Consider the following 23,517-nt stretch of genomic DNA (forward strand, 5'->3'; position numbering starts at 1 on the left):
GGGAAGGACATGGAGGGGCTGGGGGTGTCCAGGGAAGGGAACAGAGCTGGGAAGGGTCTGGAGCCCCAGCAGGGCTGAGGGAGCTGGGCAGGGGCTGAGCCTGGAGCAAAGGAGGCTCAGGGGCCCTTGTGGCTCTGCACAGCTCCTGCCAGGAGGGCACAGCCGGGGGGTCGGGCTGTGCTCAGGGCACAGGGACAGGAGCAGAGGGAACGGCCTCAGGCTGGGCCAGAGCAGCTCAGGGTGGGCACAGCAGGAATTTCCCCATGGAAAGGGGGCTCAGGCCCTGGCAGGGGCTGCCCAGGGGGGTTTGCAGTGCCCATCCCTGCAGGTGTCCCAGGAAGGGCTGGAGGTGGCACTCAGGGCTCTGGGCTGGGGACAGGGTGGGCATCGGGCACAGCTGGCACTCCGTGGGCTGGGAGGGCTTTTCCTATGTCAGTGATTCTGGGATTCTGTGTGATTCTGTGTGATTCTGTGATTGCCAACTAGTTTTTAATTACGCCCTCTCTCATATAAAAGAGACAACAAATGCTTACTAAACATTCTTAATTCCAAAACCAGTGCACATTTCAGTTTGATGAATGAGGGAAACATTGAGCCAAATTACAGATTTATTGATTTTATATTGACAGCTACAAATTGCACCATTTTAAACCAGAATACCCAGCATGGTATTTGCTGACATTAATCCTGTTTCTCCACTCCTTTTGTGCTGTGGTTAAGTCAACACCATTCTGCTGCTCATTTAGAAACTGCCAAATATACTGGTTTATTTACCTGTTTATATTTTACCAGTGTTAAACAGTAGCAGAATAAAAAACCAGTCCAGGATGTGTGTACATATACATGTGCACACAGATATTTACCTTCCTCTATACACGGCCCTCAATATATTTAATCTTACCGATAATTTGAAAATGAGAGGATAAAATATACCTATTTTATTGAGCTGCTGGGTTAGACATTAAGTTTTAATTGCCGTTTTTAAAGATCTGAGAATGATATTCTTGAGACATATTTTTGCTCTGGTTGTTGGCATGGTTCTTGCAAAAAAAAACAGAAAACCACCTCAGAAATAATAAAAATGAAGCATATTAATGAATGGCTGGAAAAGCAGTGGTTTCTTACCCTGCCCACGAGCACAGGATCTGGCCCCGTGTACTCCTCGATGACGAAGAACTGGTTCCAGACCCAGCCGCGCTTGGAGCGGTGCAGCAGCTGCCCCTCCTTGCCCCGGTCGCGGTGCCCGTGCAGCCCCTGGCTGCAGCACAGCACCCCCAGGCACAGCAGGGCCGCCCGCACACAGCGCTCCTCCTTCATGTTGGTCACAGCCTGGGCACGGGAGGGTCCGAGATTCCACCCCTTCCACCTGGGCAGTCTGCAAGTCTGGGGCCGCCGGGGAGGTTCAGACCAACCCTTGTGCACATAGGATGCCACCACGCATTAAACACATCACCTTAATGCTCTGCAGCTTCCCAGCTCAGTTCCTGCAAGAAGAGAAAATGGAAAAAATCATCAGTTGTTTGAGGATCTAGTAGGGCTTTTAATTTACTAAAACAAAACTAGGACTTGGTAAATATCAAGATAAGAAGATTAAAATGAAAACATCAATGCTGATGAAATCCTGAGTAATGAGCAGATTTGATGTTTTGCTACATGCAGCTGCCACCTTGCACAATCTCCTGGCTGGCTTGTTTGGCCACTCAGTGGCTGGAAGTTGAAAGATAGATAGGGAATCATATTTTCTCATGATCTTCCCAAATAGATTTAGCCCAAAATGCAAGGTAACTGTAGAAATACCTAATTTAGACCTAATCCCTCTTTGGAGCTTAGATATAAGCCTTTGATATAAGCTGCTAAGGCAGAGGTCCAGATACAAGGGAGATCCCAAGACTTATCAGGAATGCAATATTTCTCCACCAGCCCTTGCATGATCATGATCAACACATCCTTATGCTGAACATCACCACCCCTGGTTTCTCTGGGCAGGAGCAGGGGCTGGCAGACCTCTAAGGAGCTCCAGTTTGGATTTTGACCTGGCAGCACCTCTGAGGATCAAGGCACCATCAGCACTGATTGCCAGTGTGATGCATTCAGATATTTTTGATAACAATTGATTTAACTATTTTTTCTACTTTCCCTGGATGTCAAATTACTAGGTGATCAAAATGATCAAATTACATTGATCTCCTACTTTCTAATACTTCTTAAAACATTAGGTGAGATTTAATATTTGAGGGAGAAATTGCATTATACAGTGAAACTTGAACTAAGCAGCCCTCAATCCATCACAAAGGCCACTTCCACTTATCCCTGGGGTTTCCAACATATTCTCCTAAAATCTTTACACAGCAAGAAATTTTACAAGGTCCCTAAAATGTTTGGTTTAGCTTTTGGTGTGATTCACTTTACTCTTCTGCAAGATATTGATAAAAAGTTTGATGTTATATTTGTACAGGCAAATATATAAATATGTACCACCATTAACTGTAAAACAGAATGATTTTTAAATGTGAAGTAGGGAGATCTTAATGGTATTTTCAGCAGAGAAAATGTGAATATAGGCAAAAGCTTGAAGCTAAGCACATTCTGTAACTCCAGGCACAGACAAACATCTCAGTCCTAAACCCACTCATTTGGGGTTGTCTTTCTCACATCCTAAGCAGTCATGTTCTCCTTCCACATTCCTTTTACAGTTACATAAAAATACATTGGCTGACAGGGGTTCATGAATAAGGAATGAAATATATTGGCTTATTTCCTCAAAAAAGATTAGCTTTCAATTTTATTTTACTGAAAACTGAAATCACAGCACCAAACTAACTACAGCATAATGAATGAAATGACATTCTCATACACAGATGCAAATATAGTCTGGCTTTCCCAAGCATATTTATTAAATAGATTTGGTGTATCCATTTGGCATTTTCCTATTGTTACATGATGACACATTACAGATTACTCACACCAACATGGAAGACGTACAAAGGAAAACAATCCCTATGATTTTGCTCAGGAAAAAATTCTATTCAATTTTGACACAATGTATGTGTGTGAAGTGTAGAGCATTAGGTCTGTGGTTTCATGTCTCCATCTTGCTGAGGGGTAAAAACAATGAAAGGCTTAAGTGGTATGAAAACTGAGATTTCACCTAATTTGGATGCTTGTTTTGCACCCAGCTTTGCATAGGGATAGAAAAGGATGAGATTTGTGCTGTAGGGATCACTCATGTGCAGTAGTTAGATGGGATTGGGTTCCTGGCATGTTACAAAGAACTTACATACTCCAAACATGGAACAGGAAGATATTCCTGGACAGCTGTGCATTTCTAAACCTGCTGTGAAAAAAACCCAACCTAAAAGCTGTAAATAAACTTCTTATGTTAATAGACTTGGGGTGCATTTGCAAATTAAACTCACTGACAGTCATTCATCATTAGCATCACAGAATGATATCAGCTACAGAGATAAATAAACAAATCCCCCCACTCTTCCCAACTCCTCAATGCTGTTATGTAAACCAGTAAACACTTTTTAAAGCTGCTTAACCAGAATGGCAGAGCCAAGCTGATACACACACTGCTTATTATCAGCTATTCAAGTGTGAAGTGCTGGAAACAAAATGTTAATCACAGATCCATGCTTATTTACTAACAAGGATTTAAAGCAAACTTCTTTGTTATCTTTTGTTTTATCCTCTACAAGTACAGAGATGAAGCAATAAGGCTCCATGTCTTCAAGCTAAAAAAGCCTATTCTCTCTCATCCACCTCTTCAGAGAATCCCAGAAGCTCAGCATGGTTTGGGCTGGAATGGACCTTAAATCCCACCCAGTGCCACCCCTGCCATGGCAGGGACACCTCCCACTGTCCCAGGCTGCTCCAGCCCCAGTGTCCAGCCTGGCCTTGGGCACTGCCAGGGATCCAGGGGCAGCCCCAGCTGCTCTGGGCACCCTGTGCCAGGGCCTGCCCACCCTGCCAGGGAACAATTCCTCATTCCCAAGATCCCATCCAGCCCTGCCCTCTGGCACTGGCAGCCATTCCCTGGCTCCTGTCCCTGCAGCCCTTGGCAATTGTCTCTCTCCATCTTTCCTGCAGCTCCTCCAGGCCCTGCAGGGCCACCATGAGCTCAGCCCAAAGCTTCTCCTGTGCAGGTGAGCAATGCCAGCTGTGCCAGCCTTTCCTCCCAGCAGAGCTGCTCCATCCCTCTGCTCATCCTGGTGCCTCCTCTGGGCTCTGTGCAGCAGCTCCAGCTCCTGGCTGTGCTGGTCCAGGGCTGGGGCAGCTCTGCAGGTGGGGTCTCACCTGAGGGGCAGAATCCCCTCCCTGCTGCCCACGCTGGGCTCAGCCCAGGGCAGGGGGTTCTGGCTGAGCCAGGCTCCTCTGGGGCTGAGAACAAATCCCTTGGGCTGTTTGGAGCAATTGCTTCTGCTTTGGGCTATAAAGGCAAAGGGCTCTGTGCTGGCAGCAGTTCCAAGCTGGCTCTGTAGGCAGTGACCCCCAGGTGAGACAGGCTGCCAGGAAAGCTGGAGCTGCAAGAGCGCGGCCCTGGCCTCCTCCTGCCCCTTCTCCCCTCCTGGAGTTCATGCTCTGCTCGCTCACATGGTGTTCACTGCAGCAGTAAAACCTCTGACTCCTATCCCCAGAAAACCTAAAATAGCATAAATCAACAGGCTCCCACTGAAGGCTGTGAAATTACTTAAATTCAAACCAGCTACAGTCTGGATTTTCATGAACTACTTGTATTCTAAAAGATTAGGTGCACAAGATGTTCTTAAGTTAAAGCTAAAATGAACTTCATTAAAAAATGAAGCAGTAGCTTTTACCAAAAAAAACCCCAAAAAACAACTCCAAAGCTCTTTTTTCCTTCCTTTATTTCCCAAACAATCTACTTAAAACATTTCAAACATTTCAACATTAATTCAGCTGCTGAAAGCCTATAGTTTCCTTCGACTTCAAGCAGAAAACATGGAAAAACAGCTAAACAATTTATAAAGCAATTCCTTTTTCTCTTGGGGAAAAATACCTCATAAGACTGAGAGTTTGGAATACAAATGTGAGGATGGCAATTGTTGCAGCTGCTGGGCTGCTGCTCCAGCGAGCACCTGAGAATTCTGTGTGCAGCACTTGGATTCAGATGCACAGATTTGTCAGACTGATTTGCCATGAAAGGTTGCAGCCTTTTCAAAAGTCACAATCTTTGACACCTTTGGGTATCTCTGCCCATAGGTTACAATCCTCAACTGCAGCAAAGCCAGTCTCAGTGGGCAGCTGATCAAACTGCAACACTGGCATAGAGTTAACCTTCCTCCTGGAAGCTGCTCCAGTGGTGTGCTTTGGATTTAGGAGGAGAATGATGCTGGTAACACTGAAGTTAGAGTTGTGCTGAGCAACTGCAGTGTGCATCACGTGTTTTGTATATTCAAATTCTTTCCTTGCTGTTATCACTATTTCCTTTCTTTTCTGTCCTATTGAAGTGTCTTTATCTCAACCCATGAGTGTTCTCACTTTTCCTCTCCCAAATCTCTGCCCCATTCCTGGGGAGTAGCAGGGAGTGAGCAGTGCCTGTGTGGTGCTCAATTGCTGGCCCAGGTTAATCGACAAACATCCTGATTTCTTTTTTTTTTGCATTATTATTTAGAATTGTGCAAGGTATCATTTTGAAATCCCAATTTTTCCTAACAAATCTGTAAGAAAAGCTGTTTCCCACTTCTTTGAGCATAGTGGATCCCAACTTTCATGGAAACATACAATATCCTGAGTGGGAAGGGACCCACAGGGATCATCCAGTCCAGCCCCTGGCCCTGCCCAGACCCCCCAACAATCCCCCCAGGATGATGGATGCAGCCCCTGGCCCTGCCCAGACCCCCCAACAATCCCCCCAGGATGATGGATGCAGCCCCTGGCCCTGCCCAGAGCCCCCAACAATCCCCCCAGGGTGATGGATGCAGCCCCTGGCCCTGCCCAGACCCCCCAACAATCCCCCCTGTCCATCCCTGGTGGCCAAAGGCTCCTGGAGCTGCGGCAGCCTCGGGGCTGTGCCCATTCCCTGGGCAGCCTGGGCAGTGCCAGCACCCTCTGGGGGCAGCAGAACCTTGCCCTGAGCTCCAGCCTGAGCCTGCCCTGGCCCAGCTCCAGCCGCTCCTGGGGCTGCCCTGGCCTGAGCAGAGCTGGGAGCTGTCCCTGGGGAGGAGGAAGTCTCAGACTGCTCTGGCTGAACCAAGAGGGACTTGTACTGAAAAGCAGGAATTCCATTAATACCTTTGAACTGTATACAGATGAATGTTGGCAATTTTGGTATTGAGTAACAGCGTCACCAGGGGTTAGTCAGCCACCACACAAGGCCTGATCCCTTTTCACGTGAGTGCAGTGAAATCCCTGAATATCACTGGATGCATACAGGACAGAGAAATATTTAAAAGTCTAGTGCACACTCTAAAAAACAACCTGCATGAGGAGGTGTATACCAAAATGTCTGCATGGAAATAAAATGTGTCCCTAAACAATTGTGAGAACAGGCCTGCTGGGCATTTCTAGCTGCACAGACAGCGTGGCTGTGCTGTGCGCTTGTAGCAAATGCAAACCTCACCACTTTCAATCTTAACATAAGAAAAGTCTGTTAGACTGCTAGAAAATAACACCCATCAATATTCCTAATGGAAATACGCTGTTCATTTGAGAATTCAATCAAGAACACAACACCTGAAAAATAATATATCCATGTCCACGTGGAAACCATATTGCAAGCAGCCACTCTGCAAAGTCAGTGTGCTCCCCACAGCTTCACACAGATCTGAATGACTGCTCCAAGACACCAACAGTGAAAAATGAAGAGGCAGCAGAGATGATTTCAATGACAAGAGCAGTGGCGGAAGTGAAGTCTAGCCAACTTTAAATTCCTTTCATTATTTTTATAGCAACAATAATCCCCAGCGTTCATGATGATTTCCTGTATGCTGTTAAATGACCATATGCCAAATTATAATAGACTAAACAATTTTTTCTGATTTGTCTAGGCCATAACTTCTGGATGATGCATTAAAATAGCAATTGTTCTCAGGAATACACTTGGCAGAAGGCAGCCAAGATCACAGTGTTGCAATATAATAATGGATGATTATGTTCTGAAATGTTTTGCAAAAGTATCAAGTAAACATAGCAAACTCCCAGTCTAAATGAGATTTTAGCTGTAATTAGAATTAGCTGAAAAGATGAAGGATTTATTCTACCATAATTTTATCATCAGACAAGGAAATGAATAGCTTTTTAATGACAGAATAAATATTGGATCATATTAGTTCTGGAGCTCAGGGTGGTGGAGTTTTGGGCAGAGAGGTGCAGGTGGGGCTCAGCAGGAGGAGCCCTGGGAGGCAGGGAGGGTCCTGCAGTGTGCAGGTGATGCCCCCAGCAGGGCAGGGACTGTCCCCTTGGGATGTGGCACTGCAGAGCTCCCAGCAGCTGCACAGATCCCTGCCTCTGGCACTGGGGCTGTTCTGAGCAGCCCGGGGCTCCCCTGGCATGGTTTAACCTCAGTGCACTGCAGGGCCCTTCCCTGGACACTGCAGGGCCCCTTCCCTGGACACTGCACTGTCCCTTCCCTGGACACTGCAGGGCCCCTTCCCTGGACACTGCAGGGCCCTTCCCTGGACACTGCAGGGCCCTTCCCTGGACACTGCAGGGCCCTTCCCTGGACACTGCACTGTCCCTTCCCTGGACACTGCAGGGCCCTTCCCTGGACACTGCACTGTCCCTTCCCTGGACACTGCACTGTCCCTTCCCTGGACACTGCAGGATCCCTTCCCTGGACACTGCAGGGCCCCTTCCCTGGACACTGCAGGGCCCCTTCCCTGGACACTGCAGGATCCCTTCCCTGGACACTGCAGGGCCCCTTCCCTGGACACTGCAGGATCCCTTCCCTGGACACTGCAGGGCCCCTTCCCTGGACACTGCACTGCCCCTTCCTGGACAATGCTGGGCCCCTTCTCTGGACACTGCACTGCCCCTTCCCTGGACACTGCAGGATCCCTTCCTGGACAATGCTGGGCCCCTTCTCTGGACACTGCAGGATCCCTTCCCTGGACACTGCAGGGCCCCTTCCCTGGACACTGCACTGTCCCTTCCCTGGACACTGCAGGGCCCTTCCCTGGACACTGCACTGCCCCTTCCCTGGACACTGCACTGTCCCTTGCCTGGACACTGCAGGATCCCTTCCCTGGACACTGCACTGCCCCTTCCCTGGACACTGCAGGGCCCTTCCCTGGACACTGCACTGCCCCTTCCCTGGACACTGCAGGGCCCCTTCCCTGGACACTGCACTGTCCCTTCCCTGGACACTGCAGGATCCCTTCCCTGGACACTGCAATGCCCTTCCCTGGACACTGCAGGCCCCTTCCCTGGACACTGCACTGTCCCTTCCCTGGACACTGCAGGGCCCCTTTGGACAGGAGCACCCCCAGGGAAAGCAGGTGGGGAGCACCTCCCCAGATCCAGCAATCAGTCGAGTCACGCTGCCTAAACTTTAGGGCACATCACAAAGGTCACTCTGGGAGTTTTAATGAAACATACGAGGGGAGGGATGTGGAACAGTTCTGTGCACAAGGGTTTCATTCTCCTGAGCATCGATGAGCGTGGGAGGAGCTCAGCCTGCCACAGATCTCTATCCTCCTGCAGATTTCTCCATGCAAACCCTTGATGCCTACCAATTTTCAAGAAATTTGGTGCATATTAATAAGAAAGGATTTTTGAAGGATCAAAGTTATTGTTGCAGAAAGCTATTCAGCCCTAACCAGACAGTCTCCCACATTTAACATTTATTTTTTTCCTCTTTGACAAAATGTTGTTCTCCTGAGTCATTTCAAGAAAATAACATAATAAAGTAAATTGATAACCTCTTCCTTCTTGTTTGTGAAGCAAGAAAAAACCACCAGGAATCAGTACCTTGCACATTTAACTTAATTCTCTCCATTAATTTTTGATTTTAAACTGTTCTGCATTATCAGACCAATCTTTGAATAGTTTTTAGCTTGAACTTCATCACAAACTTGTGCAAAAAAGGGCTCCTCATTTTATTTACACAAAATAATATTATGATATCAAGATCTGCTTTGCAGCACATTCAGTTGCATGACACATATGGCAATGCCAGTTCTTCAAATAAACCCTTTAGTCCTGAAAACAGCTGAAATTTTAAATTCCAGGTGTGCTAAATCTGGACAAGACTCAAATGAGGATTATTGCATTTTTCTGCAACTAGAAACTAGAACTGCAACTAGAAAGCAGGCTGAATTTACCCTTGAGCAGAATTTAGGGAGGTGCAACTCTGCTGTGTCAAAATTTGCAAGGCCTCCTTTAAAAGGACTGGGAGATGAGACAACATCAGCCTTCAGCTGTACCCCAGCAGTTTAGGGCTTCCTGTGTATTTCCAGTCAGGAAATGGAGCTTTGGTTCCTCAAATGAGCCCCTTCTGCCAGGGCAGCACTGGGACACAGCACCAGCACAGTTCCCTCCCAGGGCCAGCACCATGGGCCTCACTCACCATGTGTGAAACAGGAGAATTAAAAACTGAAGGACTCCCTCTGCATCAAAGGGACTCCATGCCTGTGAGCAGCCCCAGAGTCTGGTCATGTACATCTGTGTGTGCTGGGAATCAGGCACCAGGAGCGTGGAATGACAGGACAAGTGATAGAGGGAAGATTTAGAGCAGATATTAGGGGAAAAAAATGAACAAGGGAGGGTGGGCAGGCCCTGGCACAGGGTGCCCAGAGCAGCTGGGGCTGCCCCTGGATCCCTGGCAGTGCCCAAGGCCAGGCTGGACACTGGGGCTGGAGCAGCCTGGGGCATGGGAGGTGTCCCTGCCATGGCAGGGGTGGCACTGGGTGGGATTTAAGGTCCCTTCCAGCCAAAACCATTCTGGAATTTTTTAATAAACGCCAATGTGCACTGGTCTCATGTAAAATGTTTTGTTTAGATGACAAGAGCTCTGATCTCTACACATTGCTGCAGTATAGGCAGCTGGCAAATTTCATGTTTCCCAGTGTGTGCTCCCAGAGCAGAGCAGCAGCAGTTGCTCCCTGGGAGCCCCTCTGCAGCTCTGGGTCCCTCTTGCTGGAGCACATTCCAGGCCTCACTGGAGAGAGCAGCAAAAACCCCTCAACTGAATGCAAATGAATATGAAGTTTTCTGTGCCATTCACAAAACATAATTAGTCTTATGAGACAAAAGTATTTAGTCCAGAAAAGGAAATTCTTCATATTTAAAGATACTTAGGGGAAAAAAATTCTCTTAGTTCTTGCACTGAATAATGAGAACCTCACACTCCCCCAGTTCATGTTCTGTGTTTTGCATGGGAGTGCTTTACCCTGCAATGTAAAGGATTAGAATTTGAGACTGCAATTCTACAGAGATAAGTGTATATATAACTTTATATATAACTTTGTATTTGGTGAGCAAACAGCCAAGATTCTAGAGGTATCCTACCACAGAGGAATTCTAGGTCATGGCAAGATTTGTATGTACTAAATACAGAAGTGAAATCTTTACAGAACTGGTGATTTGCATCTTGACAATAGAAGTTGCTTCAAAAATGCTAAGCAAGTTTTGTAGAATCCTATTCTGAGTTCTGTAGAATCCTATGAAAGGAAATCTTAATCCTTTGCATTTTTAAATTATGTTTTATAGCACTGTATTGGATTACTGAGATGTTTAAAGCCAATAATCCCCACCTGCTCCAAAGAAGAGTTTTTGAAATGTAGCCACATTTTCCTGTAGCAGCATTGAGACTCAGCATTACAAAACCACAGACAAAGCCAGAAAATGATGGCTCTTTGAAAACAGAAGTCATTGTGCAGGGAAGAGGAAGAGAAATAACCCCCTGAACAGTGTGATATGCTATCTGTCAGCATCCACCTCTGAATTCATCATGGAAGGAGGGCATTTCCCCCAAGCTCTGATTTAATTTGTGCTCGTTGGGGAAGGGTGAGATTGCCTCTTGCTGTACCTCATATAAAGCAGGGGAAAGCAGGAAGACAACTTAGTACATTATGGAGTGAATGACACAGAAATAAGCCTGAGAGAGTGATATTAAAAGGCTTGGGAAATGAAAAATGGCTGTAAACAGAGTTTTACATTTACTTGCTGCCCTGGGGAGATCCACTTAAGATAAATGTGACAGAGGCTGTCTGGTTTTAAGCATAAACTCTACAGGAACACAACCAGCATAAGAAAGGCAGTCTTATTAAAGAACATGGTGATTGATAGAGTCATTTCAAGTAATGACTAAGCTTTTGGTAGAGTTTATTTTAAATAGTAATTGTGTTCTTGTGCTCCTCAGACAAACTAGAATTCTCATAATTCTGTGGATGCTCCAAGGCCAGCGAGGCTGCAGCCAAGCCCATGATAGTCTCAGTCATTTTGTTATTATGTAAGTGGCTATCAATGACAGCCTGAGGAGGACACAAATGACAACTAAAGTCAACTTACTTGCAACCACTAATGCTGTATTTACATGCTAAGCCAACCCTGAATATTTTTCCCCCTAAGAATTGATATGTATGCATATCTGACTAGCATTTGTGCTGTGACTGATAATCTCTTTGGTTTGTGCCAGAAATGAGACAGAAAGTCAAGATTAAAGGGTGAAAACCTATCAAAAACTAATGATTGCAGGCAGGTCTATTGAGCTCCCAAACCAAGGCAGACAGAATTCCAGCCAGCAGTCCATTTCTGCTCGGATCCACAACCCCTTGCTGAGAGGCTGGCAGCCCCCTCAGGAGCAGAAATCTCAATTCAGCCTGTGGTTCTGCACTTACAGCTTCATTTCCAGAGGCAGCTTCAGCAGCACTGCCCAAAAGCCACACTACTAAAGCCTGCTGGGTGGTCTTTGTGTGGCCAGTGTGCTCCTCCACAAAACATTCTTCCCTTTGAATTCAATCCTGCTGGGCTCCTCCATCCCCTTGTCCCCTTCAGTTTGGTCTCCCTCACGCAGGAAAGTTCCTGATGAAAGACTTCCCCTCCTTAGAGAGGTTCACATTACAGGCCCTGGAACATTTATCTTTCTAAAACTCGATAAGTCAGGGAATTACTGAGAGTTCCCTTTACAAATACATTTGCTAAAAAGAGGACAGTGAGAGCTAAATTAGCAACCAAAAGCCTTCTCCTGTCCCCAGCTTTCCTGGAGCTGCAGAAGGAAGAGCTCAGATCCTTTAGCCATGCCCATGGAAGGTTCTTCTTTTGATAGCTTGCTTAACTATTCCAGTTTAGTGCAGATTTCTTCCACAAAGAGCATAAAAGCCACTTTGAGACTTCTGAATGAAAAATTGAATCAATAATTAATTTTTGCCTAGGCAGAGATTGTCTGTGAGGAGACCAATTTTGGCTCAAATGTATGAGATAACAACCTCAGAATATTCAAACACATTCCCAAAGCAGCCTCAGTGGCACTAATAAAGAAGACCATCACTGTTTAAATACCTAATGAGAGGCTACAGCTGAAAAGACCAAATCTCCACATTTCTATTATTATTTGCAAGCTATTAAATCACAAGATCATAATTAAAACAATGTTTGCATGACTCTTTCCTGAGATGCCTTGCTGTAATTAGTCACCACAGAATATTTCTATTTAACCTAAGAAACCCCAAGTACACAAACACAAAGAAAACACCATCTTCATTAAAACAACTTCCTTTTGGCTTCCTGATCTGCTCTGAGCAAAAATCAGAGGAATTATATGGATTTTTAGGGTTCACAGGCTGTAAGAACTAAGGCATAAGTCTCAACTTTTTATTGCAAACCCAAAAATCCAGCAACAGGAGCTAGGATGATGCAATGAGATGCTAAGCATACAAATAAATACAATAATAGCACAAAAAAGACAGACTGGTGTCAGCTTGCAATTAAAATTTGGTTTTCATTCAACTGACCCATTAAAAAAAAAAAGGGCAAATGATTCAGCATATTTTTCATAGGCATAACTCATTCTGAGTTAAACCTGTTCATCACATCTTTCTAACTGATCACATGAACCACAAACACATCCCAGACCCGGCCTGGCACTATTTCTGACCTATAATTACAGATGATGGTGGCAAAACATTTCATTTCTGTACCTGGGGCAGAGCCAGTAGCAACAACAGATTTAAGGCAGTGCCTTGCTTTAGCTGGAATGATGTTTGGTGTCATTGTTGATGTTTGGTGTCATTGTTACCATGCAGAAAAGGCAAATTTTAAATACCTGAACTGATATTTCACAGAGTTTGTAGTGGGAAATTGGCCAAAAATGGGCATTTAAAAATTAGCTTAGTGATATTCATATCTGAATCGATGAATCAACTTCATTAGATGTATTTTGGAAGTGCATTAGGGGTTTTGAGGCTATAAATACCTTTTGTGGTGCCAAGCACAAGCCTTGGCCTTAAGAGTGCAATAACCAGGTCTGGGGGGGTGAATCTGCAGGTCCTGGAACACCAACCTCATTTCTGCACCAGCAAAGTCTTCCTCAACCAACAGGAGGTCATGGAACTACTGGAGTGGGAATGAACCTATGTCCAGGCAGGTGGAGCTTCACCTTCCACATCAATAACAATTTTCTCATTAATGAAAATGCCTGAAGTGCCCTTAAAAATGAGTTTGGGAAAAAGAAAGAGGAAAACCTGACATTTGGTAGGACTGCTGGATTGAGAACAGTTTCATTTTTTGATGAAATGACCTCAATATGAGGCAAGTAGAAGGGAGAAATTTACATTTATAGAAGTGAAATAAATCAAAAAACCTATAATTAAAAAAATGCCATGCATGTACAAATATACACATAAAAATGCTGAAAGCTCCATTCACCAGAACAGGATTAGGCATTTTTTTCCTCCACATTAAACATGCCCTTACATTCAGCATGTTTTCTACCAAAATGTTCTTTTCAAAATGTTGCCAGGGTAATATCACTATTTTAATCCAACCAATTTCCTTTGAAGTCTCCCATAACAGTAATTAAATAAATTGCTCTTGCAGTAATTACGTTGGGGTTTTTTCTGGAAAAGGAACTATTAGGTTAAAGAGAGATGAGAGTCTGTCACCAAACATAATCTTTCTAGAAACATTGGTGCTTGCTACATTTATTGGAAGAAGGATGGAATACTTTAAAACTTTGGACCTTTTTAGCTTTTTTAAAGGAAATGTCAACTTCCCAACTGAAGTAAGCACCAAGCTTAAATGACTGCTGACAGTGCTGGGAGTGCAGAGGGAAAGAAAATGGAAGTTGTGTCAATAGAAAGCTTTTCAATTCTATGTATTAAGCCCAAGAGGGCTGGTGAGAACTGGAAGGCCAAATTGCAGTGTTACAGCAAGTGGATGGTGAACAAGATGAAGGGGACAGAGAGCCCAGGACTGATGATCCAGAGGAGGGCACAAAGTGGAGCAGTCACTCCTTTAATCCATCATGTGGGAGCCCTGGGGACTGGGCTGCTGCAGCTGGGGGGGTTCTGTGTGTGCCCGTCCATCAGCTCCAATGCCTCCCCTCTCTGGGAACCTGGCCTGCCCTGACAGAGGCAAACGAGGCTTTCACAGCTCCAGAATTTCCAAATGTGCAACTTTATGTTCCAGCTGTGCTTTGGCTTTGGCTCCAAACCAGGCTGAAATTGCTAGGTGTAGCATGTTGAGCATCTCATGAGTTTTTGAGGTTCTCTGGCTTAGTCTGGTACCTCAGACTTCATAGAATTAAATTCTGGGGCTTGCTAGTATTGTTCACATTGCAAAGAACAGGGAGCTTTCCCTTTAAAGCTTTTCTTTTAATTCCTTGGCTATGGTTTCCTTTATGTGTGAAGCTGAAACACCCATCCTCCTTTTCCTTTAAATCTCTCTGGTATATGAGATAATATTGCATAAGGATAACTCACGTGGATCAGTATCTGAATTTCTTTATGGATCTTTACCAGATCCCACCCAAGGACAGTGACCCAGTGCTTGTCTGCAAGCTGAACCTCTACTTTCTCACCACACTGAAGACCCAAAGACAGTGTTTCCAACTTAAAAACTCACAAGGGTGAGCAAAAGGACAGTAAGAAATAGCTTCCTGGAAATCCAGTGGTCAGAGGGAATAAAGCAGCAGACAGGCACCAGCTGGAGAAACTGGATCTGGGGATTCATCCAAGAACAGGGAACATCTTTCTGAGCAGACAGACATATTTCTTGTTCCAATGGATGGCTGACAGGGTAAACATTGCTATAAAAAACTTAACATGATATTTTATTTTTTTTTTTGAACTCTTCATGCAAATTTTGTGAACCCCTTCTGGCTTAAGCTTCAGCAAGTGAGCTTAGAATCAGACCCAAGGAATGGCAAATCCATATTACAAGCAGGAAGAATAATTACAGAGGCCATGCACAGGCACTTGAATGATGTTTGTAAACACAGCTTGAACTAAACCCAGCCATGATACGTGACACGAATGATGGTGTAACAATGAGATTGCCAATAGGAGTGTTTATAAATGCTTATTTAATAATGGGGCTTAAATAAATAGTGTAAAACATAATTTTCCACATGTTAATGTGAACTTGCTAAAATTTCAGTGCCTTGTAAGCCTTTAGGACAGTGTCACCGTTGCTTGTGACATGCCCAAGCTGGAGTGAGCTGCCAGCACAGGCAGCAGGACCCAGCTGGATTCTTGGGCAGCATCAGCACCACTTTTGGCCTGCCCAGGTCTTGGTTTTATGAATTTGGTTGATTTATTTGGCTGTAAGAAGTTATTTAAGGACCAAAGGGCCATTGCCTGATTTGCTTGGGCTTATTGCTTCACTCAGTGGGTTCATGTGTATGTTTGAAATGAAAGGGTAAAAATAATAATGCACTGCTCCATACACAGTGAACTACTCGTGCAGCCAGGAAACAGCACAGGAGGAGAGAGGAGATGTGAAAATTGGAGGATGGTGGGGCTGGAAACTGCTGCCCAGGGCTCAGCCATGGAATCACTGAGCCTGGGAGCTGCACAAAGCTCAGAGGCAGCACAGGGAGCAGAGGGTGCTGTCCAACACCCAGAAAATCACCTTTCACAGAAACACGGGCTGCCATGTGCCCTACAGAGCCATGGGGAAAGTGCAGCCTGAGGAGCAGGTTTGCAAATTGAACAGTGACTCTGGAAAAATAACGTGTTAGAGCAATGGCTCTGGGTCCAGGGAGAGGGATCCATCCCTGAGCTCTCTGGGATAAGGTCCTGCCCCCAATGCCTCAATACCTCTGCCTGGGGCAGCTGATGGCTCCTCTCCATCAGGAAAAGGCAGGGACAGGGAGGGTCCTCTGCATCACTTTTAACTGTACATAATTTTATAAGAGCTCAGTGTGGCAGAACTGACAATTCTCTGGTTAGACTCTTTAGAATTTAGGCCAACAGAACATTCTTGGCTTTTAATTTCTGTTCTTTTGGGTTAGATGAGCTCAACAAGCTGCAGCAGATTAAACTGATGGAGACTTGAAGGACCCTGCACTGAGACCTGGATGTAACTCCACAGCTGCTCAGAGGCAGAGCACACAGCTGGGCAAAGGGCAATGTGTGAGCAGAGGAAACACAGGCAACAGCACTGGGGAGCACAGGGAACCTGGATAACCCCAACCCAAGAGAGCAGCAGCCCCTGCTTGGGAGAGTGCTTTTGACAGCTGTTAAAAAGTCATTACCATTCTATTCTTTGCTGGACAGTTTTCCCACTTAAACAATTAATTATCTCTGTATTTGTTAAATATAAAACAAATCAAATTACTACAAACCAACAAGGAGAAAAGTGGTCTGTCGCAGACATCTTTTCATTAAAATCCTTTCTTAGGATTTTTCCTGCTGAAGCTGAGAAGTTTCAGCAACAAATGTAAACAATGGTTATCTGCTGCTGTGGAATGCAACAGGTGCATCTGTGATTGATCTCCTGTGGATGTCTGGATTTACTGACCACTCACGGCACAGCTGGGTCTCACTCTCTCTGAGACACAGACCTTTGTTATTCATTCTTTTCTATTTTTAGCTTAGCTAGCCTTCTGAGAACTTTTTTCTCTATTCCCTTTAGTATAGTTATAATGTTATATATATATCATAAAATAATAAATCAAGCCTTCTGATCATAGAGTCAACAGTTTCTTCTCTCATCCTCAAAACCCTTGTGACCACGATCTCAGTGGGCATTCCATTTGTTGGACACACAGTTTTGGGGTCATTGTGCTAAGGCTGGCAGCAGCAGAGGGGTGATACCCAGTGGGTCACAGGGGCTTTACTGGCAGAGAGCCCAGCACAGCCTTTGCTGAGCTGTCCTTGGGGTGAGCCCGCTCTGGGATGGGGCTGCTCTCTCCTGGGCCTCACGCATGGCACAGGGGGACAGGAGACACAGCTGGCACCTTTGGGCTCGTGAACAGGCCAGCAGAGCAGGGAAGGCTGCAGCTGGCTCCCAGCCTTGGGATGAACAGCTCATTAGTGAGTGCTACGTGTTTGTGTGAGCACGTTTTCTGGAATAAACAGGGAATGTCTTCTACCCAGCGTGCTGCAAGTCACACATGCTGCCTGCGGTAAGAAAGTATGGGAGCAGCTCAGGAGGTCAAGGCAGAGCCTTTGGCTTGGTTGGTTATTTTTGCTTCAGTGACACCCTGGTTCACAACATGCAGCTGATGGCACGGACCCCAGCCAGGACAGCCAGGAGGCCTCTGACAGTGGCCAGGCTGTGCAGCTTATGTAACCTGCTCTCTCTTCTGGGGGGAGAGATGGGAGAGCTGGAGGCCAAATGGCCAAGTTCTGCTGTAAAAGAAGGGGAAAAGCTGCAAAAGAACAGGGGGTCAGACCCCATGACCATGAATATTCAGGATTTTAGGCTGTTGTTTCTAAAAGAAGACTGTGTTCATAAACAGAACCAGAAAATACCCTTCAGGGTCAGTCCTGCTTTTGATTCCAAATGTTATGTTGGCTCAGACTTCCCCTTTCCTGGCCTCTCCCATTATCCCATTGAATTCATTAGGAGGCTGTGGCTACTGGCCAAAAGAAACGGGTAATGCATCCCAGAGCCCATATTCTTTGAAATATCTTCTGAGACAGGAATTTATGGCATCAATATAATGAAACTCGGATTACAGCATTAAAGTCTGAGTCTGTCTGCTTGCCACACATACCAGAATTATACAGAAAATCTGAGCCACAGAACCCTGAGGAAATTGGGGAAAATATGCACTCCCAGCTAGAGGGAGGCTTTAGGACTTGGTTGCACCAAGAACAAGTTAAACCAAGTTTAAGAACAACCCCAAGCAAGAGAGAAATCACACATGATGCTACACAGGTAGCAGCAGCAGACCTGAAAGCACTGCTATGGAATCACAAACACTTTGGCTTTGGCACGCTGAACTTAGCAAATTTAACCTGGTCTACAGCAGTTACTACCTTAGATAAATAAAAATAGGATCAAGTCCTGACTCCATTCTCATTTTGTCCTTCCTCCCCCTGACCAGCCCTGAGAGAGTTACTTTTTTGTTTTAAGGTATCTGTTTAGTATGTTGTATTCTATGCCATTCTCTTTGATATTATGTTTATTATTATATATTCAATGATTATCAAATGGGTGCTTTCTATCCCAAAAAATCCACATTATTCTCCTGCAGTGATTACAAGTATTGCTTTTATAGACCAGAAACTGGAACAGCTTTTTCCTGTAAAAGAACAGGAGAGACTTCACCTAAAACCTTGGAACAAACCTTCATTTATGAGACAAGGGAATCATTTTTATTCCACTACATGAATTCAGTGGGCTGCCACAGGCCAGTCATAATCTGTTATTGTTTCCCTACAACCTTGTACTATTAATTTTTCTTTTTAATGAACTGTCCAGTCTAGTTTAGCTGTGGAAGCTATGATGGAGCTGCAATAGAAATGGTTTATGTCATGCCTTTGTCAAAAAGCTTTCCCCTACAGCAGCAGAATGTAATTGAAAAGCCATTTTAAAATAAAAGTAACTGAGTGCTTGCAAATGCAGGTTGTCAGGAACGGAGAGGGAAAAACCTTTACATTACATTAGATTTTACCAATCACTACTTGTGTGTCTTTATTAGTGTTTATACAGATGAGGAAAGCCACAGAAACTGCATCTGCTGCATGGTTATATCAGCAAGTGTTCCTGCAAGATACATTCTTAAGAAGTTTTTCTTCAACTGTGACTAACAATGTAATTGGCTGGGTTAAACACCTCAAAAGAATTAAATACACTAAATTGTGATTTATTTTATGGCATGCAGAATATGTCAATTTTTGAGACAGCAAACTAACATCTGAGCAGAATTCAAATAGTTTTTATTGCATATGAAACCTTGAAAGGCTGAGTGCACAGCCATCTTTTCATATGCAATATATATGTGAAGGCCATGCTATTTACTCTTCTCCTGGGTTTATTTTTCTAGCCCTGGCTATGTGTATTTTTTTCTTGGGGACACTATAGTATAAATTTTAAATATGTTATTATTCTCCTCCTCACCATCACTATTAAAACAGAAAGTGAGCAACTATATCTAATCTATATCTATATATCTATATCTGTATCTGTATCTATATCCATACATATATATACACAGAGATATATGTATATAGGTATACATGTGTGTATATATACACACTATATATTTATGTATTTATTGTTAAAGCTGACAACAGTTTTATCCACAAATTCCCATTAAAATTGTTTCAGAAAGACTCCAATTTCACTTTTAATTCCCACTTTTCACCTTTGAAGCAGCTGTATAACTTTTACCAGTTCATTTTATTGGAGCACAATTTCCAAGTACTTGAGGTTATTTGGACCCAGAAATGATGGGAGTTTGGGGGAGTTTTTCAGTCAATGGATCAGTCTTTTAATGGCCTTTCTCCTCTGCTGGCCAATCTCTGCAGCCTGTGCAGTGCAGATTCCTTAGGGAATCTCATCCTGGGGGAATTTTGGAGTTTCCCATTCCTTAGCCCAGCCAGGCTGCTCCAGATCCTGCTCCAGAGCTCCACCCTGCAGCCCAGACATGGCTGGGATTTCCCAGAAAGCTGGAAAATGCAGGGATGAGTCTCTAATGACTCAGTTGTTTCAGGATTCAACCAGGAACAAACTTTTTTGCCATGAAAAGCTGAATTTCAGCTCAGGTACATGTTCTTTGTTTCCAAAAACAAATCACTCATTTCAGCATTCTTCTACATTGAAGATTCTTTCAAGGCAACATGGAAATAATTTTCTATTAAAAAGTAGATAGGAAAACCTGAAATGTCCATGTTAGTAAGTACTGAGACCATAAGAGACAGGACAGTGTCAATGTATTTCCCCACTTGATGCCTTTGAAGCCATTGTAATTCCTAACAAAATAAGCATTCTTCTTTGGTATCTGTTTGACCAGAATAGGTCTTATAATTATCCCAATAATGTTTCCAAAGGTTTTTCAGCTCAAGCAAGGTCTTGAAGAGAACCAAAAAGGCAGAAGTAATAAATTCAGACTCCATCTCATTGCACAGACTATGTGAAATGACACTTACTCTTCTTAACAGTTCACTCTCAGGCATTTCTTTAAGAGCCAGCTGGAGATTCTCTGTACTTTGGAGTGTCATCCTACTAAAATCAAAGCTTTTGCCCTCACATGTGAGCCTGTTTCATTTAGATTACTAATATCCATCCTAAAATACATGTAACGAGCTAATCCTGCAGGTACACTGAGTGTCTGTTCTGTGGGCTGACACTGAGAATTCAAAATTTAGGTTTTAAAAACCTACAGAAGTGGATATTTGTAGAGAAGCGAAGTGAAGATGTGAGACAGGATAAAAGGCACCTGGAGAGGGAACACTCTGCTCTGACTTGTAGCCTGGGTTCAACATGCAGGACAGGGATTCCAAAGGAAAATTAATTTTCTTTCCACGTGCCATCTGTGCAAAAACAAAACTATAGAGGAATTTCATTCCAAGATGTGCTCTGTGCATTGTGAACAGCCTGGTTTTCCCATTATGGTCTTTCTAGATAAGAATGAAATATTACACATGAAAGAGGCAAAGTATGCATTATACAGCACTAATTTATGGATTTAGGAAGTGAACTTCAGTTTCTCATCCCATCTGAGGAACTCATCACAACCTTCCAGGACCTGAGGGGGCTGCAGGGAGAGAGAGGGGCTGGAGAGGGGCTCTGCACCAAGAGCTGCAGTGCCAGGGGCAAGGGCTTCACACTGACAGGGGGGAATTCAGTCAGGTATTGGGAATGAGGAATTGTTCCCTGGCAGGATGGGCAGGCCCTGGCACAGGGTGCCCAGAGCAGCTGGGGCTGCCCCTGGATCCCTGGCAGTGCCCAAGGCCAGGCTGGACACTGGGGCTGGAGCAGCCTGGGGCAGTGGGAGGGGTCCCTGCCATGGCAGGGGTGGCACTGGGTGGGATTTAAGGTCCCAGCCCAACTCTGGGATTCCCTGATTTTATGATTCTATGAGAGTATTGTTCTTTGGGGTCCTGAGGACCCTTTATTCCTGTGGGATGCTTTACAGAGTAGTATAATCATAGGGAAGTGTATCTGTTGTGCTTATCCTCAATCTCTCTTGAAATTCACTATAGAAAATCCATGCAGCACAGGAAGAAAATGTCCAGTCAGGATATTCCCAGTTCCTGTAGCTCCCTGGTCACCTTCTGCAGTGACTGAGCCAAGGCTGTGTCACAGCCCCCAGCAGCTCAGCAGGGCCTTGCTGTCTGCCCCGCTGCTCTTTGTTCCATGAACAATAGTTAAACATGAATATTTTACCTTCTCAACTCTTGTCATTATCCAGATACTGTAACAGGAAATTTGCATTCCTGAATAGGCACAGCTGGAAGTAATTTAAGAAAGATCCTTCAAAAGAAGGGAAGAGAATTTAGGAAGCATATGGAGTCACAGGTTTACATGATAATCAACAAAAGCAGCTCTTGTTCCTCCTCATTTGCAGGGAGACACTTCACACTCCAAGCAGAGGGAACATCCCACAGTCTCTCTGCAGGAAGCTTTCTTTCACAAATTATTTGCTTTAACTCTGAAATGCAAAGAGGTCCATGAAAAAAAAGACAACACTTTGTCAGATCAAACTTGGGTAGAGACCCAGTTAAAGTTCACTGATCTCACACTCTAGTGAGAGTGATGGGCTGTTTTCCTTTAAGCTTATTCCTCACAGTCCTTTAATTTCTAAAATTTAAGTCTGTTTGGAAGTAGCTCTGAAGTCAAGAACAAGTGGAGTAGAAAGAGGCCTGAACTAAACCATGAACTGAGATATTAGAAAATACCAAAAGAGGCAAAACTGTGGTGAGAAAATTCATGTAACTGTGCATGGAGCAGAGACATGCAGAACTAATTTCAGATATTTTCTCTACGTCTTTTTAATACCCAGGAATGAATTTGAAACCTAGGACGTCCTCAAACCAAACCCTCTTTAGAATATTTCTGTTGAGAAACTGGATTTGAACAAGAGCTGAGCACTGTTTGCAATTGTGGCTTTTGTGTTCAGACAGGACCAGAATCTGCCCTGCTGAGCTCTGCCATTGCTCAGAGTTAATTCAGCCCCGTGCTGCTGGTGTCACCCAGCCTGGCTGCTGCTGTCCCCTCCCCAGATCTGAGCACAGCACACACACACAGCCCATAGAGCTGCTCACAAGGACGTTGAAGTGTTGGTTCATTTGGCTGCCAGAAATAAGATAATTGTCATTTAAGGGATTTTCACTGAAATTAAGTGTCTGTCAAGCAGGACCTGAGTGAATTGAATGTAGAAAGTGTGAATGAGTCAGCAAGACAAAGAACTTTTATATCCTGGCGCTGTACTTTTTATCCCACATGATTCAGGTGGGCTCGTGCCTTTGATTCTATATAAATGACAGTGATTAGATGTTTATTATCTATTACACCTAATCTGTTTCTGTGTTAAACTTAGAAACAAACAATGGACACTCCTGTAAATGAGCAATTCTCACCTCTGTGGAATTGCAGCAACAGCACAACTGAAAGTCCCAGACGATTTGAACAATTAAAGGCATCAGAGCAGCAGATCCAACTAGTTTTATGTCTAGTTTCCTAAACTCTACACTTCCACACTTTCCACCTGCTCTGAAGCCTAAGGGTCACCATGAAGTTACTTTCCTAACCCAAGTCTGAGCGGTTATACTGAGCTCAACAGATTGCACAAAATATCAGAGAAAGAGTCCAAATGTGGAATTAATCACTCACTAGAATAAGGAAAGTATGAACCTGTTTGACTGATCGCTTCCAGCTGCAAACCTAAATATCAGAAAAATTCTTACATTCCTGTTCCTCAGCGTTCTGCTGCTGTGAGTTTTCAAGTGATACTTTGATGTTTAAAACAAGAAATTCAACAGAAGGGATTCAAAACGTGTCCCTTATCAAACTGTGCTGTACAGAGGTAGAAGGATGGTCTGTGTCCTACAGCTGACAGCTATCAGGAGCTCTAGTTAAACTCTCTGAGGGATCAGTGCCTGCAGAAATGTTCCCCATACTGCACAAACACTGTAGACACTACAGAAACAAGGTGCCAGC

At 44.4% G+C, this 23,517-nt stretch overlaps 1 protein-coding gene across 4 annotated transcripts in view; it reads right to left on the reverse strand.

Annotated features, from left to right (window-relative positions):
* The window catches only part of CDH11 (cadherin 11), an 82,982-nt gene that overhangs the window by 17,682 nt on the left and 41,783 nt on the right, over positions 1 to 23,517 (reverse strand). For all 4 annotated transcript variants that reach the window (XM_058033962.1, XM_058033959.1, XM_058033961.1 and 1 more), the window contains one exon: positions 1,126 to 1,484. In XM_058033962.1, the coding sequence (XP_057889945.1) occupies positions 1,126 to 1,317 (192 nt within the window). In that variant the 5' untranslated portion in view covers positions 1,318 to 1,484. The remainder of the gene's footprint in view (positions 1 to 1,125; positions 1,485 to 23,517) is intronic.

The sequence above is a fragment of the Melospiza georgiana genome, chromosome 14 (assembly GCF_028018845.1).
Source record: "Melospiza georgiana isolate bMelGeo1 chromosome 14, bMelGeo1.pri, whole genome shotgun sequence".
In the NCBI taxonomy this organism is placed as follows: Eukaryota; Metazoa; Chordata; class Aves; order Passeriformes; family Passerellidae; genus Melospiza; species Melospiza georgiana.